This window comes from Camelus ferus, chromosome 25 (assembly GCF_009834535.1).
Source record: "Camelus ferus isolate YT-003-E chromosome 25, BCGSAC_Cfer_1.0, whole genome shotgun sequence".
Taxonomy (NCBI): domain Eukaryota; kingdom Metazoa; phylum Chordata; class Mammalia; order Artiodactyla; family Camelidae; genus Camelus; species Camelus ferus.
This window is the reverse complement of record NC_045720.1, coordinates 9132766-9147008: the sequence shown is the minus strand read 5'-3', so window position 1 is coordinate 9147008 and position 14243 is coordinate 9132766. Positions and strand designations below refer to the sequence as shown.

General features: G+C 52.8%; 2 protein-coding genes across 3 annotated transcripts in view; both read right to left on the bottom strand.

The window, feature by feature from the left end:
* Positions 1 to 11263, bottom strand: part of CYRIB (CYFIP related Rac1 interactor B) — a 135354-nt gene extending 124091 nt beyond the window's left edge. The window contains exons 1-2 of one of the 2 annotated variants that reach the window (XR_004315261.1): positions 11249 to 11263; positions 10542 to 10754 (exon numbers count right to left, since the gene is read on the bottom strand). The gene's annotated coding sequence lies outside the window, so the exon portion shown is untranslated. Of the gene's footprint in view, positions 1 to 10541; positions 10821 to 11248 lie in introns of those variants that run through there. The other variant, XM_032468135.1, reaches the window with a different exon arrangement.
* LOC116659888 (protein SOGA3-like) lies at positions 1697 to 11317 on the bottom strand. The gene is made up of 2 exons (XM_032468143.1): positions 10803 to 11317; positions 1697 to 2241 (listed from the first exon to the last, which is right to left on the bottom strand). Exons 1-2 carry the CDS (start codon positions 11315 to 11317, stop codon positions 2097 to 2099), a joined length of 660 nt encoding a protein of 219 aa, XP_032324034.1. The 3' UTR covers positions 1697 to 2096.
* Between the last annotated feature and the right edge of the window lie 2926 nt (positions 11318 to 14243).

Here is a 14243-nt window from a genome sequence, read left to right as displayed (position 1 = left end):
CGTCACCCAAACAGAAAACAATGTGCTACTGTCACACGTAGATGTCCCTCACCTTACCTTTCCCAGAAAATAATGTCATTTGACTTGCGGAGAGAGTTCCTGCTACTGAGGTCTCTCAATGCCCTGAATCACCCATCAGCTGCTCGAGGAGAGGGTGTGGTGAGTCTAGAAAACTCATTTGACCTCTCTCTGACCACCACTGTCCCCAGGTTACTTCAACTACTACTTCACTATGATTAACTGTCTTCCCCGCAGGGCTGGGGGGTCTGATACTCCTATTAGCAGGCCTGTGCTCACTGGAACCTCAGGAACGCCTGGGCCTCCATTTTAGGAACTGGCCTGTTTTGTCGTCCGCCATGTATGAAAGAATCTAAACTTTGCTTTTCTTTCTTTCCCTGGAGACAGCAGAGTTCTCGGTTTCTTAGAAGAAAGGAGAAAAAGGGGTTTTCTTCCAATAAAAGCAATATAACCACATTACAGAAAATGTGTAAAAGGGAGAAAGGAAAAGAAATGCACCCACGTTCTCATCCCCTCCCACAAGCTTTGACACCATTTTGGGGTGCATTTCCTTCCAATCTGTTTCCCTGTAAACCACCGCCTGGTTCAGGTTCGTCCAGCCTCCCTGGCCCTCAGCCTGAGCGGCTCCAGCAAAACTGGTCGAGTACTGGGTTATGGTCAGACACTTAGGTTCTCTCCAGTTGATTTTGTTACTGCCAAAAAGCTGAGCTGAAGAGCTCTGTGCAACTTTTTTTCCAGATTTGTTGGTTTGTTTCCTTAGGAGGGCGTCCCAGAAGTGGGGTTCCTGGGTAAAAGGTTACAAAGATTTTCATGGCTCTGGACATAAATTGCCATGACTACCCAGAAGGGTCAATCAAGGACCCAGCTGGCCACCAGCAAGAAGATACAGGTGCCTTCCCAGGATGACACAGTTCACAGACATCCTCGGGGGAGACACCGGTGGGGGTGGGGAGGCACCCACTGGGTTTTCTCTGAAGCGAGCTCTTATGGAACATTCTGGTCTCTGCACATCAACAGGTGCCCCTCAGGTGCTCTTCACCTTTCCCTACCGAGTGGCAGTTCCAAAGCTCCGAGGTGGAATCAAATACTCCCTCCCTCCTGCCCCATTTAATATGATATGGAACAAAAGATCAGATTCCTTGTCTTTGGGTTTTAAATGCCCAAGGTCTTGAGACAAAGATCAGTTTAGCTGGAGAGAAGCATTTTCCAACTACACTGGATCACAGTCACGGGAGAGAGGGTCCCTGGTGGAAGGGGACATGCAAAAGGTCACACCGCGTTTATTCCTCATTTACTTCTGAGAGAGAGAGAGGGTGAGAGTGAAGTCTGAAGTATGCAAATTTGTTTTTCTACACTTCCCCTGCATTTCACCACTGAAACTTTGAGCAACACTGCTTGGGAAAGAGACAGTTCCACCCGGGTGGAGCCGGGGTGGCCTCGGGGTGGGGTCATTTCCAAAGGCTGGCATCCCCCAAGGGCCCAGGGCCCTTTTCAGAACAGCTCCAGGATGGGGCGCTGAGATGTGCAGCAACAATGACAGTCGTAAAAGCCCTGAACCTTGGAGCTGTTGTGATCAGAGACTGCTTTTATTCAAAAAACTGAGTCAGGCCTCCCCAGGCCAAGAGAGGCTGGGTCCTTCTGGTCCACTGGGTCTCCCACTGTGGCGCTGGACCCCCCAAAACTCTCACCAAAGTTAACCACACTCAAGCAGGACAGACCCCCTGGAATAACTGTACATTCTCACGTAGCATAAGTAACACGGTTGGGTCAGGACGACTACGTATTCTGCAGATGTCCTCAGTGCATCACAACATGCAATGCAATTGTACTTCAAGCTCATTGAACCTAGCCGTATTCAACTAGACTCAAAGGGTCCAATGCCCTTTTCTTTTTTCAGTTTAAAAAACCTGTAAATAATAAAAGTGTACTTTGCCTGTTGTATGTATTTGTTTTATTTTGGGGGGTATTGCACATGGTACTTTGCTGTACACCGTACACTACTGTTCATGCTGTACATTTACACACGTGTGTTATACACAGCATCACACGCACGAAACCTCGTGTGTGCAAACGACCCTTCAGGGGCAAACCAGGAGGCTGTGAGAATCTTTTTCACCGCGCAGTTTGCCTGCTGTACAGATTCCAGACCCCACCACTGAGATGTGACTACTGTGTAAGGTTCCTTCTCCTCTGGTGCGCTGGGGACTTGAGGGATGTGTCTGTCTGTTAGGAACCAGAGAAAATCAGTTTCGGATTAGAACAGGAAACCGGGCCTCCGAGGAGGGTGAGCGCCAGGGCAGGCACCACGGCTCTGCAACCCGCCTGCCCGCGGCAGGCTGTCTGGTCACAAGAACTCCCCATTGGGCCACAAGCTGGCCATGTGGCCCTTAGGAGGGCTTTTACCTCCCTGGCCTGGTCGCTCATTCTTTCAATGAGTGGCCTAGATGATTTTCAAATTCCTGTGACTTTGGGCAACTCACATTACCTCTCTGGGCCCCCACTGGCTGTCTGACCCACCTGGATGAGAAGCAGACCTCCCCAAGCAGGACTCCTAGATGAGCTGACCCTCCTGAGATACTGACCTCCTCAGCACCGGGTGGGTGGCCCCAAGGTCAGTCACCTCCAGCTGGGAGATGCTTCCTCTTTTACTGCTCACCTCCCAACCCACACCTTACAAATTCTGTCTTCTGCGTGGGCTGTGGACTGAAAATGGCTAAAAAGGATGGGACAAGGTGAGCTTCAACATCCTTTCCATCTCACACCACCTGCCCCACCCCAGCACACCCAGAGTTAGAAACAGACAGTCCACAGGCAAAAGATGATGCTATGTGTGGGTCCCTCTGATGCAGGGACCACTGCATCAGCATCACTTGAGAGCACTTGTTGAAAACATGGATTCTTGACTCTCCTACCCAGGAAGCTTAAGCATGCCCAAGTTATGGTCAGACAAAAGAAACAGTGGGGAAGAGGGAACACATGCATAGACCATTCTGGCAAATTCACACATGAGGGGGATGCTACAAGCAGAGATATTCATCCTGTATCCACTTTATTGTCTCAAGTCTGCAATGCCCAATGCCCAAACACTGGGATCTTCCTTTCAAATTCAACCACCCGGCCCAAGGCATGAACTCACAGCACGTGTCCTTCCCCTACACCTTTCTCTTGCAGGGCTGCGAATGGGCAGAGTAACGCAGTAATGCATGTGCTACACATCCCAACACCAAATGAATGCATCAAGAGGTGTGTTACAGGGGGAGGGCAAAGCCCAAGTGGTAAAATGCATGCTTAGCAGGCATGAGGTCCTGCGTTCAAACCCTAGTACCTCCTCTAAGACTAAATAAATAAGTAAACCTAATTAACTCCCTCCACACACACACACAAAGAGGTGCATAAATAGCATGAATCCGTTTCACACTGAATTTACCAAAAACCTCACCACCCAAATTAGCCCAAGGAATCAACTTGCAAGAGTAACTGATACATTCTGAACTTCCTTGGCTGACAAGTTCACGGTAGGTGGCTCTTGGCCGGGATGGCTGCGGAGATGCCCATCACAACGAGATGCTCGCTTAGAAAAACCACCCCTGTCTTCCAGCAACATCCAGCAGCAACAGTCTCTGCTCTCTGCCAGACAGCTCCCTTCAGAGATTTTGCAAGTTACGTTCGAGGTACAGTCAAAAGAGGTAGTAAAAACAGCAGGTGCGCCTTGAAGCTGGCGTAGCCCTTTGAACTCCAGCTCTGCTTCTCGTCAGCCTCTAAGTGTTCTCTGTTTCCTCGTCTGTAAGATGGGGGTAACATCCCCTGCCTCACAGTTACTGTGAAGCTAAGGAACAACCTGCAAAGTACACACTGTCCATGCTCAATAAGGGAAAGCTGCTGTTATCATAAGGGAAATAAAAAAAAAATCACAAAAACCCATAACATGACCTTTATGGGAGCTTTGTCACCAGGGAGGCCTTTGCCTAGGCCATAGATGCTACACAAAGCGTCAGATACGCTGCCTCTCTCCCCACCTCCTGCTCCCCCACCCCTCCAGTCCACCCCGATGGCTCTGTCCTCTGGACCCCTGCCGGTGATGAAGGCCTGTTTGTGTTCTGAATGACCATGAAGCATCCCTGGGCTCTCACTGCAGCCTGTTTGATCTGAAGGCACCCCCTGGCTGGTCTCTGGTGCCTCCAGAGCTCAGGGCAGTACATAAACCCAGAGTTCAGGGGAGCAGAGCAGACATTTCAGGATGTTACTGCCCAGGTTTCACTTCCTCACTGTCTTCTGCATTCTCCTTCAACTCTGGTTTTGAGCAAAGCTGGGGCCGGGCTGGCGCACAGACTGGCTTAGTAAGGCCTCCCATGGTCGACATGCTCCTCTCCCCAAGTCCCAGACCCTGAGGCTAAGTGGACAGGGGACTCGAATTATTGAGCATCTGGGAGATACCAGGCCCTAAGCCAGGCACATTCAGCTGGCTTCTGACTTAAGAGCTACAGTGAGGTGCAAAACCAGGCACTGGGATGCGGGGAAAGGCAGGTAGTTTGCAGAAGACTCCACGCTAGGGAGTCACATGTGAGCCAAGATGTACGTGGCCCCAAGATCCATGGCTCTCCCCCTGTCACTGTCCCCTTTCAAAGAAGAACTCCAGAGAGGCCAACCACAGTGCTCGGTTTTGCAAAAAGGCATCGCAGCAGTTTAGAACCATCTTACAGAAACACTCGCCCTCTCTTCAAATCCATATCCCATGTCACTGCCGGAAGGACAGAATCCTGGCCTGGAAGCAGCACGGGACAAGTCAGTTTCCACCCAGCTGTGACTATGTCCTTAGGGGAGGGCATACCTTTTTGAGTGTTTCTGCACGGCACTTGCTAGCAGCTCGTAGGCACGTTACCTCACGTAGCCCTCCAAATAACTCGGAGAGGCAAATTATCCAAGTCCAGCTTCATCCAAGACCACAAGGCATCACGATTTGCCCAAGGTCATACAGCTGCTGAGGGCCAGGGCCAGGGTGCCCTCAGCTCCACCATCCAAGAGTGTTTGCCGAGTGGACGCTGGGGTTAAATTCCAACAAGCTCCAAGTGGCCAGACAGAGCCGGCAGCAGGAGACTGCACTAAGTAAATGAGTCAAGGATGGAGCGTTTCTTCCTCCTGCTGCCCAAGCTTCTTCCCATCCTTAACTCCTCTGCACCCCCTGTCCTTCCCCTCCTTATCAGAGGATGCTGGCTGGAGGTGGGGAGAGGAGGCACTGGTCTCTGATGGGGTGCATGGTTTCAAAGCCATCACTTTTCCCATGTTGGGCCTTTTTTTCCACTGTGGGTTTTAAGGGCTTGGTCCCCTGCCAAAGGAAGGTCAAGGGCAGAGGTACCTTTTGAGCTGGGGAAGGACATGTAGCCCCCAGGATCCCCTTGGCCTCGGAGCCTTTCCCTAAGCCAGCACCAAGGTGTTCACAGGCAGATGCAGTGTGAAAAGCCGGCTTGGGAGCCCAAAGACCTGGGTTCCGGTCCTGACTTTCCTCTTGGACAGGATGCTTCCCCTCTGGATACCAGTTCCCTCGTCTACTCAATTAAGAGCACAGGACGCCTAAAACCTGAAATTCTGAGTGTGAGGTTCCTGCTCAGCCCTTCCAAACCCCATCACGTGGGAAGGCCTGGCCAGCTCACCCTGCTCCCTCCTGTCCCCCCACCTCCTACCCCCAGGCCCTGCGAGGCTATGGAGCACCTCCCGGTGGGTAAAGAAGGGCTCTTCTCCACCACCCTTTGACGTTCCCACCATCTTCTCTTCTCATCGTGTGACTTCCTCCACTCACTAAGCCATCACCTGCCAGGAGCCCTCAGGCTCATGTTCCGATTTGTATCCTCAGTGTCAGTTGGGGTCCCAAATGAATGGGGGGGGGTGGGGACCTCTAAGCTCTCTCCACTCAAACTGTGGTCCACAGCCCAGAGCATCACAGGGCAAAGTGTCAGGAACCTGTCTAGAAGCCTGTCAATGACTGTCATGAGTGGGATCCGAAATGTGCAGCCCCCAGCGTGATTCCTGGCGTGTGTTACCCACCAGCCCTGAGTTTCCAGGAGGCCTGGGCAGCTTCCAGATGTTGAGGCGCTTCACCCTGCGTTCTGTGGATGTGGCTACCCTCATGCTCCGCACCCACCAGCCCCCATAAATGGATGAGTGCACAACTGCCAACACCTGACAGCAGAGACAGACAGACTGGCAGCCCACCTACCCACCACGGGCCCTGCATCCATGCTCAGAAAACGTTCTTCCCTTACTTTCTACTGTTGACGTTCACTGAACTTAGAAAGAAAAGGAACCCTTCCAAGACATGCTTTCAGTTTTTTAATAAACCCTGCAATTCCTCTAATGGTTGCAGATTATCTTAAATATTTATAAAACTCATTCTCAGCATCACTTCTTTAAACAAATCTCCTCGTCGACTTCGATTATTTATGTATTTATGAACACGATGTCTCCTTCTCTGGGAGCAGATGGCAGCTAGTAAGTCTTTGGAAAGGAGGGAAAAAAAAAATCTATGGGACAGAACGTAAACTCAGTGACTCCCCAGTTCACTCTCCTTGACAAGCTCTGGTGCAAGGACCTCTCGGTTCAGTGGAAGCACCATAATGTGGTCGGTCAGCAGGTGGGTTGGGAAAGCATGGAAGCTTGAACTTGAATTTAGGAAGAAGCTACCAGCCAAGGGCTTGATCCCTAGTGGGAACTGGAGCCCAGCTAATGGAGGGACAGGACAATGGGACTACAGCCGGGATGCAGAGAGCCCAGGGGTGGCGGGAAAGTAATTGATACTTATTGACCACCTACTATGCGCCATGCATTGTGCCGAGAGGCTTCCCATATCAACTCTGAGTTGATCTTCACAACAACCTTTCCAAGTGGTGGTAACTTTTCCTCACTGGAAAGATGACAAAAGCACAGAGAGAGAGAGGAAGTCTCTTGTCCGAGGTCACAGAGCCAGTAAGCAGCAGAGCCAGGCTGGAAACCCAGACAGTCTGCCCCACAAACCCATACCCAGCCACCTCTGAAGCAGAAAAGGATGAGAGGGGGAAATACAATTGCCGTCAACCTTATCCATCCCTGGCTACAAAGTTATTACCTTCCTTTTAACCTGGTGAGGCCAATCACCCCTTTTAAGAGCATCAAAGACGTAACTCCCAAAGTTCTACCGATGCAACAGGAACTTTGTCCATCTGAGAATCTAGGAGGGTCAATTCTTGTGTGAAATCTGGAAGGAGTGGATGTGAAGGTTATGAGAAGATATGACATGAATGTCACAGGCATATAAAAAGAGGACTTTATGACCAAGAGGAAAAAAGACCTTTTACCCTCAGAAATGGATGAAAAACAGGATCATGATGATTCTTCCTTTATCAGGACTTAATCAAGTGTCCCAGACAGGAAAGGAGCAGAAGAATAAAATTGGCCCTTCCCTGTCCCCCTTCCTCAATTCACTTCTCTCAAGAAGCTCCAATTCAAGTCAAAAAAGAGAGCTGGGTCTGGCCCTTGAGATGCTTATGCTCTCATTGAGGACACATTGAACATTACTGCTGCTGCTGCTAACAACAATCACTGAGGATGAGGGCTGTTTACTGGGGGGCTGTGCTAAGAGCTTCACTGACACTGCAATGAGCAATACACCCCCCCACCATAGATCGTCCCATTTTATAAATGAGAACACTGAGGCTCCAAGAGGTAAAGAAGAAACTTGGTGACCAGCACACAGCAGTAAGGGCAAGTGAGGTGTGACTACAGATCCCGTCCTCGTGTCCAGGAGCCCAGTGAACTGGATGGGAGGGGGCAGGGATGATTTTGCCATTTACAGACGAGGAAAAGGAAGTTCCAAGAAGGTTGTGACCTCTCTAAGGCTCTCAGGCCAGCATCTCATTAAGTGTACCAATTTAAAATCTGATTTTTCACTGACACCACACTGTTTCCACAATGCTCCCTCACTGGAAGATGGTTTCGCTGGAGATGGCCAAGTCCCAGACCGCGAAGCCACAGGACGGTGGTCTGTTCAATCAAGGGAACAGCGGTGGTGCAGAGCGTGAGGCCACAACCTCCTGGCACCCGCGTCCCTCAGGAGTCCCTCCTGCCATGGGCTCTTGGTTCTGAGGTAAGAGCTGCTGGGGACTGGGATTCCACAAGAGAGAATCAAGACACACTTGCAGGAACCAGCGGAGAATAATATCAAGGTCACCTACGGGCCAGTGCACCGACCTTGAGGTGGAGACAGACTGTACCTCCATAAAGAGCAAAGGGGAAATCCTCACACTTTTGTTCATTCTGTCAAAAAAAAATGTGCTGCGTATCCAGCATATGCCAGACAGCTTGCCAGGTGCCAGGGGAAACACAAAGGCCATTCAGAAGGGAGCACGGTCTGCAGGAAAGAGGGAGAGAGCTTTGCAGATGGAAGACTCAAGAGAGAACCTTGAATTGGCTGCTTAATCGGCGAGGGTCTCGGGCCAAGTCCTGCACTTTCTCTAAGTGGTAAGATGAAAATAAAATCTCTACTTCATAGGTAACTACGCCCACTCTACATCTTAAAAATGAATCTGCACCTGCTTAACCACAGCTGGCCCCGCACAGAGGTGCCTGCTGTTGCTTCTTAAAATAACAGTAGCCCTCAGGCTCATCCCGTGTCCTCCAGAAGTGGGAAAACACACACACACACACACACACACACACACACACACACACACACACACACACACACAGCTAAGGATCCTAAGAAAGGGACACAGAAGGCTTTGGGAGCTAAGAAAGGAAAGGAAGGGATGGCTATCAGAGAACACAAAATTTCCTGAGAATCTCCCAACGTGAAATGCAAAAACACATACTGGGCCTTTATCTGAAGGCCACATCCTAGCACCCTGGTGCATGAACCCACCCTAGCCTTCCTCATCACACAGGCTCCCCCTGCCCCATGCCTGAAATCCAGTAAGGATCCAGATAATGCAAATTACAACGTGCCTCCCCAGGAAGAAAACTCAGGGCCAGCAGACCACTTCTGCCTGCCCCACCAGGGAGAAAGCCCACCTTTCCCCCAGCTTCCTCCACGTTTACAGGAACCCCCAGGCCTGGGAAGTCAGCCCAGCTGTCAGCCCTGGCAGCCCGCCCCAGCCAGTCATCTGGTGGTGGCAATCAAAACGAGGATTCCTTTTCATTTCTACCAAATGCAATCTTCCAAGAATAGGGGAGGCTCAAAGTCAGAGTTTAAGCTCCTTTTCATAAGGAGTCAATATTTTCACAAGATAATCCTCCTCGGGAAGGGGGTGGATTACATGTATCCCAGGTGGCCAAATGGGGCTCTCCAAGGATTGGGAAATGGATGTTACAGGGCAGGGAAGCCAAAATGTGGAACCACACCCACCCACTCCCTTCTCAAAAGTCACCATCCACCTATTCATTTCACAAATATCTATGGAGAGCCTCCCATGTGCCCCAGTTCCCCCTTCTAGACTGTGGGGAGGCAGAAATTAAAGATGACTAACAATGACACTTTCCCCATTGCACCCTCTCCAGGCTAGTAAATCCATGCTCACTTTCTCCAGGCCCAACTCAAAGCAGCGCATTTTACAGACGGGCACCTAAGACTCAGAGAGGGCAAGCAACTTGCCCAAGGTCACACAGCTAGTAAGTGGCAAAGTCAGGAATTAAACATAGGTGCATACTCCACATGACACTACCCTGCGGTGCCTCCTTCCCGCTCAACTCCTCCCCCACCGGCTCCATTTCTGCGGCGGAGTGAGGATCAAAACCGCCCCCCTCCACAACCCCGGGGCTCCAGTAAGGGAAGCCCTCGGTTCCTCTTTCCTCCCACCGCCAATACAGGACACACAGGTTCGAGACCCATGGTATGTGTCCACAGCCCCAGGAAAGCCCTGCAGGCTGCAAGGGCACCCACCCGTTAACACTGAACTTCCATTAAAAAAAAAAATGATGAAAAGATAAAGGGCAAAGAGGAAGTGCTTTTTAAACACAGGCGGGTGGTTACCCTAGGAGGAAGTCTTGAAGCCAATGGAGATTTTTTTTCACCCCCTCCAGTTCCTCAATTCTGAGACTGGTTTTCCAAGCCTCCAATGGAAGTTAGCTGGAGGGGTGCATGGAGCCCGGGGTCAGACCCTGCGCCCTAACCTGGCGCGCAGGAGGGATCCGCGGGGGAGTAGCTACCCCGGGCACCCGCTCCCTCCCGGCGCGGGGCGCTGCTGCGCGCTCCCCGCAGCTGGGTGGACCCGGGCGGCTGCCCCGCGGCGTGCGCCCCTCGCGTCCTCCCGCCCCAGCCCACCCGAGGCGCCTCCTCGGGGCGCCCCTCGCGCGGGGGGGCCTCCACTCCTGCGGCGCCCCCTCTCCAACCGCTGGGCGCCCGGCCCCGCGTGGCCCGGATTGCACCCCACCTCTCCCCGCACCCACCACGCGCGCGCCCCGCACCCCACGCCCTCCCCGGGTGCAGATCGGCTCCCAAGGCGCGCGCGGGCGAGCCTGGCGGCCGCGGCGGCGACGCCAGCGGAGCCCGGGGCACGTACCTGGCGGCCCAGGGGAGCGGCAAGGGGAGCGCGGCCGCGGGCGCTGGAGCGCAGGAGCCTCGGAGCCTCGGAGCCTCGGGTGCCGCCGCCGCCGCCGCCGTTTCCGGGTTGGCCGGTCTCACGTCACCGCCACAGGTTTGCGAGCGGCCCCCGCCGCGGCGGCAGCAGCAGCAGCAGCAGCAGCAGCCCCGGCGAGTGCCAGGCGAGAAATAACTATAAAAGGAAGAGACGCATCGAGGAGGAAGAGGAAACGCTGTTTACCTTCGAGAAGCCGAGCCGCCGGCACTCGCACAAAAGGAGAACGCCCGCCGACGCCGCCTCCCCCCGCGCCCCGTCCCCGCCGCATCGCGGGGCCCGGCGTCAGCGCGCGCGGCGCCCCGGGACCGCCCCGCGCCGGCCCCCACCCCAAAACCCCGCGGCGGGGGCGGGGGAGCCGGGGTCCGGGCGCGGACCCCCGGGCCCTCCCGCGGCGGACCGTCGTGGCTGGGGCGGGGGTGACCTTGGGCAAGTCGCGGCAGGCGGGCGAGCTGCCGCGAGGGGTGCCCTGGGGGGCCCGGCGCCCTCCCGGCGGCGTAGAGGAGAAAACTCCAGCTCTGGAAGGCGCGAGGCTGGCCCAAGGTCGCACACAGCCCATCGGACAGGGCACCTGAGTGTCCCCGACCTTCAGGCCAGCCCGGTTCCTGGCCCTCGGTCTGCTGCCTCCTCACCTGTACGTTGGGAAGGATGCTGATCCTGCCCGGCCCACCTGGCAGCAGGAGCAGGGAGAGCTTGTACATTCAAATCATTCATCCAGCCTTCAACAGAGACTCCTGCAGGCCTACTAAGTGCCAGGGCTGTTCTAGGCCCTGGGGACACAGCTGGGAACCCAGACAAAATACCTGCCTGGAGGGCATGGGGAGGACAGGCAGTGAATGAATATCTGATGTGTCTGGTTGTGCTCAAGTGCTAGGAGGAAAAAAGCAAAGTCGGGGGAGAGAGAGTGGGGGTGTGTGTGCTGTCATAGGAGGCTCTCCAAGGACTTCTGGAACAGAAATTCCCAGACACAAATCTCACTGTAATTCTAGTTTCAAGCGTTATGAGACTCCATCTTTCCCCTTGTCTATAATGGCAAAGAATGTACTTCTCTACCCGTAACAGGACATGCCTAGGAAACTGAGAATTCCTCTTCTCTCTGCCTTGCTCCCCCAGCCCTCAAACCCATCCTCTCATTGTATTGAAATTCAGCCAAATTTCTTAGGCATACAGACAAGAAAGTATCTTTCCGCTGACTTCTAGCAGGGCATGAAGAGTTACCCTCAAAAGCTTCCATTGTCTTTCCACCCTCCACCTCCAGCTCTCCTGTTTGTATTGGTGGGGAGGGGCTGTGACCAAACGACACTGAGTGCTGACTTACCTGATTATAACCCACTTGTTTCTTCAGCAAGCCCCTTCTGAAGCCCTTCTGTTGCCCAGGCCCTGTGCTAGGACCTGGGGGCATACAGAGATGATAGGATTACAACAGGATCTCCCAGAGGTTCCTGGTTCTGGGGGGGAGATGGGGTGTCACGTGATTCTGGATCTGCAAGAAAGCGGCACAGATGACAGGGTGTAGAGGGGAAAGGGTGTTTACTCAACTTGGAAGGGAAAGGAGCAAAGAAAGGATAGCAGGAGGATATCAGAAAACCCTTCCTAGAAGTTCTGAGCGGCATTAGATGCACCTGGAATCTTGCTTGAGCACCAGTGCACTCATCCCCAAAAGAGGGGAACGGATGCCTCCCCCGCAGTGGTGAAGGATGGGGGGAGGAGGGGTAGACCAGCTGGGTCTTGAACCAGGAACAGGAAGAGGAGCAGGGTTTGGAATTAGAGCTGAGCTGAATTTCTTTCTTGGCCACTTACAAGAATACTTCTGAACATTTTTGAAATACTGACCACGTGCCAAATGTTGTGCCCATCTAATTTAATTCTCACAACAGCCCCATGAGGCAGGTTCATCATGCTCAGTGTTTTGCAAGATACTGGAGCTGGAAGAGAGATGGAATTTGTCCAAGAGCAGACTAATTAGATAGTGGTAGAGCTGGGCATGAACCCAGATTGTCTGGCTCAAAGCCCGGCACTCAGCCACTCTGGGCCTCAGTCTGCTCATCTGTGAAATGGGATTGACCATAACAACTTCATTAGGTTGTGGGGGGAGGGGAGAACAGGTTAAATGAAATAGCTCAGGTGTAGGACTTAGCTCATTAATAGGACACAGGAGAGAGGTATCACCATTGTTATCATCACAGTAATTGTTAACAGCATGGGGGTAGGAACTTTCTGGCCTGCTTAGGGACTGCAAATAGCTCAGTGTGACTAACATAGCGTGTAAAGTAGGGGGTGGTCGAGAAGCAGGGAAGAGTAAATGAGGACATGGATCACACTTCTGCACTCCACTGAATTCAGAAATGCCTGGGATGAGAGGTCCGATTCATATGCAGGTGTCTCTACTCACCGGATACAGGGAGGCTGAGAGGATGATTCTGGCCTCTGACTTTGGCTCATTCAATCAGGCCCTGACAGATCTGACAGATTCAAGCAAGTGGAAACCTAGGGATGGTGCCTGGGAAAGCCCTGGCAATTCTCCCTGGCCGTGACCTGCTCTGTTTCCCTGGGGAATCAACCCTGACCAGGGCAAGGGGAAGCCCACGTCTCAGCCTGCTTGGGCTGCTGTAACACAACGCCACAGCCTGGATGGCTTGCTTAGACAGCAACATTTCCTTCTTACGGTTCTAGAGGCTGGGGATTCCAAGATCAAGGCGCTGGCAGGTCTCGTATCTGGTGAGGGCCCACTTCCTGGTTCATAGACGGCCTTCTCCCCTGTGTCCTCACATGACAGAGGAGGGGAGGGAGCTCTCTGGGGTCTCTTTTATAAGGACACTAATCCCAGTTACGAAGGCCCTGCCCTCATGACCCACTCCTCTCCCAAAGACCCCGCCTCCCAATACCATCACATGAGAGGTTAGGTTTCCACATAGAAATTTGGGAGGGACACAAACCTTCAGTCCATAACACCCAGTACCCTGAAAAGAGCACTGATTTTGGGGTCAGGAAGGCCTGCCTGCCATTTCCAGCTGTGCAGCCCCCCGGGCAAGTCCTTTCACTTCTGACTCCTTTAATGTCCATGTCTGCAAAATGGGAATAATACCATTATTTTCTGTTGTTGAGAAGGCTACAGGAGATACGGGTTTTGAATGTTTTCTACACTGTAACCAGCACATGTGTTTTAGAATCCTGTCCTCCCGTAGCACGTGCAGTCCACTCATCTTTCAGGCAAAGTAGCTGTTCTCTCCATCATAGAAGCAAAGGCCCCTCAAAAATGTGTTTCCCTGCTGAGCGTCTGCTTTTTCCCAAGAGTGAATGCTACTATGTGTAGATGGTAACAAATGGTAGAACTGGAGAGACACAGGGGCTGGGTTTTTGTCCTGCTGGTTCATACTTTGCAATTAAGCAGATTCCACTTTCCACTGGGGTCAAGCAAACTCATTGACATTCTACTTACCCAGTTGTCATGGTCTCTACACCTCTGGCCATTCAGAACCAACAGACTGAAGGGAGGAGACTCCAAGCGCGAGCCCTCTTAGGGGCTGCTGTCCTGGGAGGGCAGGAGGGCCGCATGGAAGGGGCTTGCGGGTGGCTCGGATGGCCCCTTCAGGTTGGAAAATCCCGCCCAGGGAGGTGGAGAGGGAG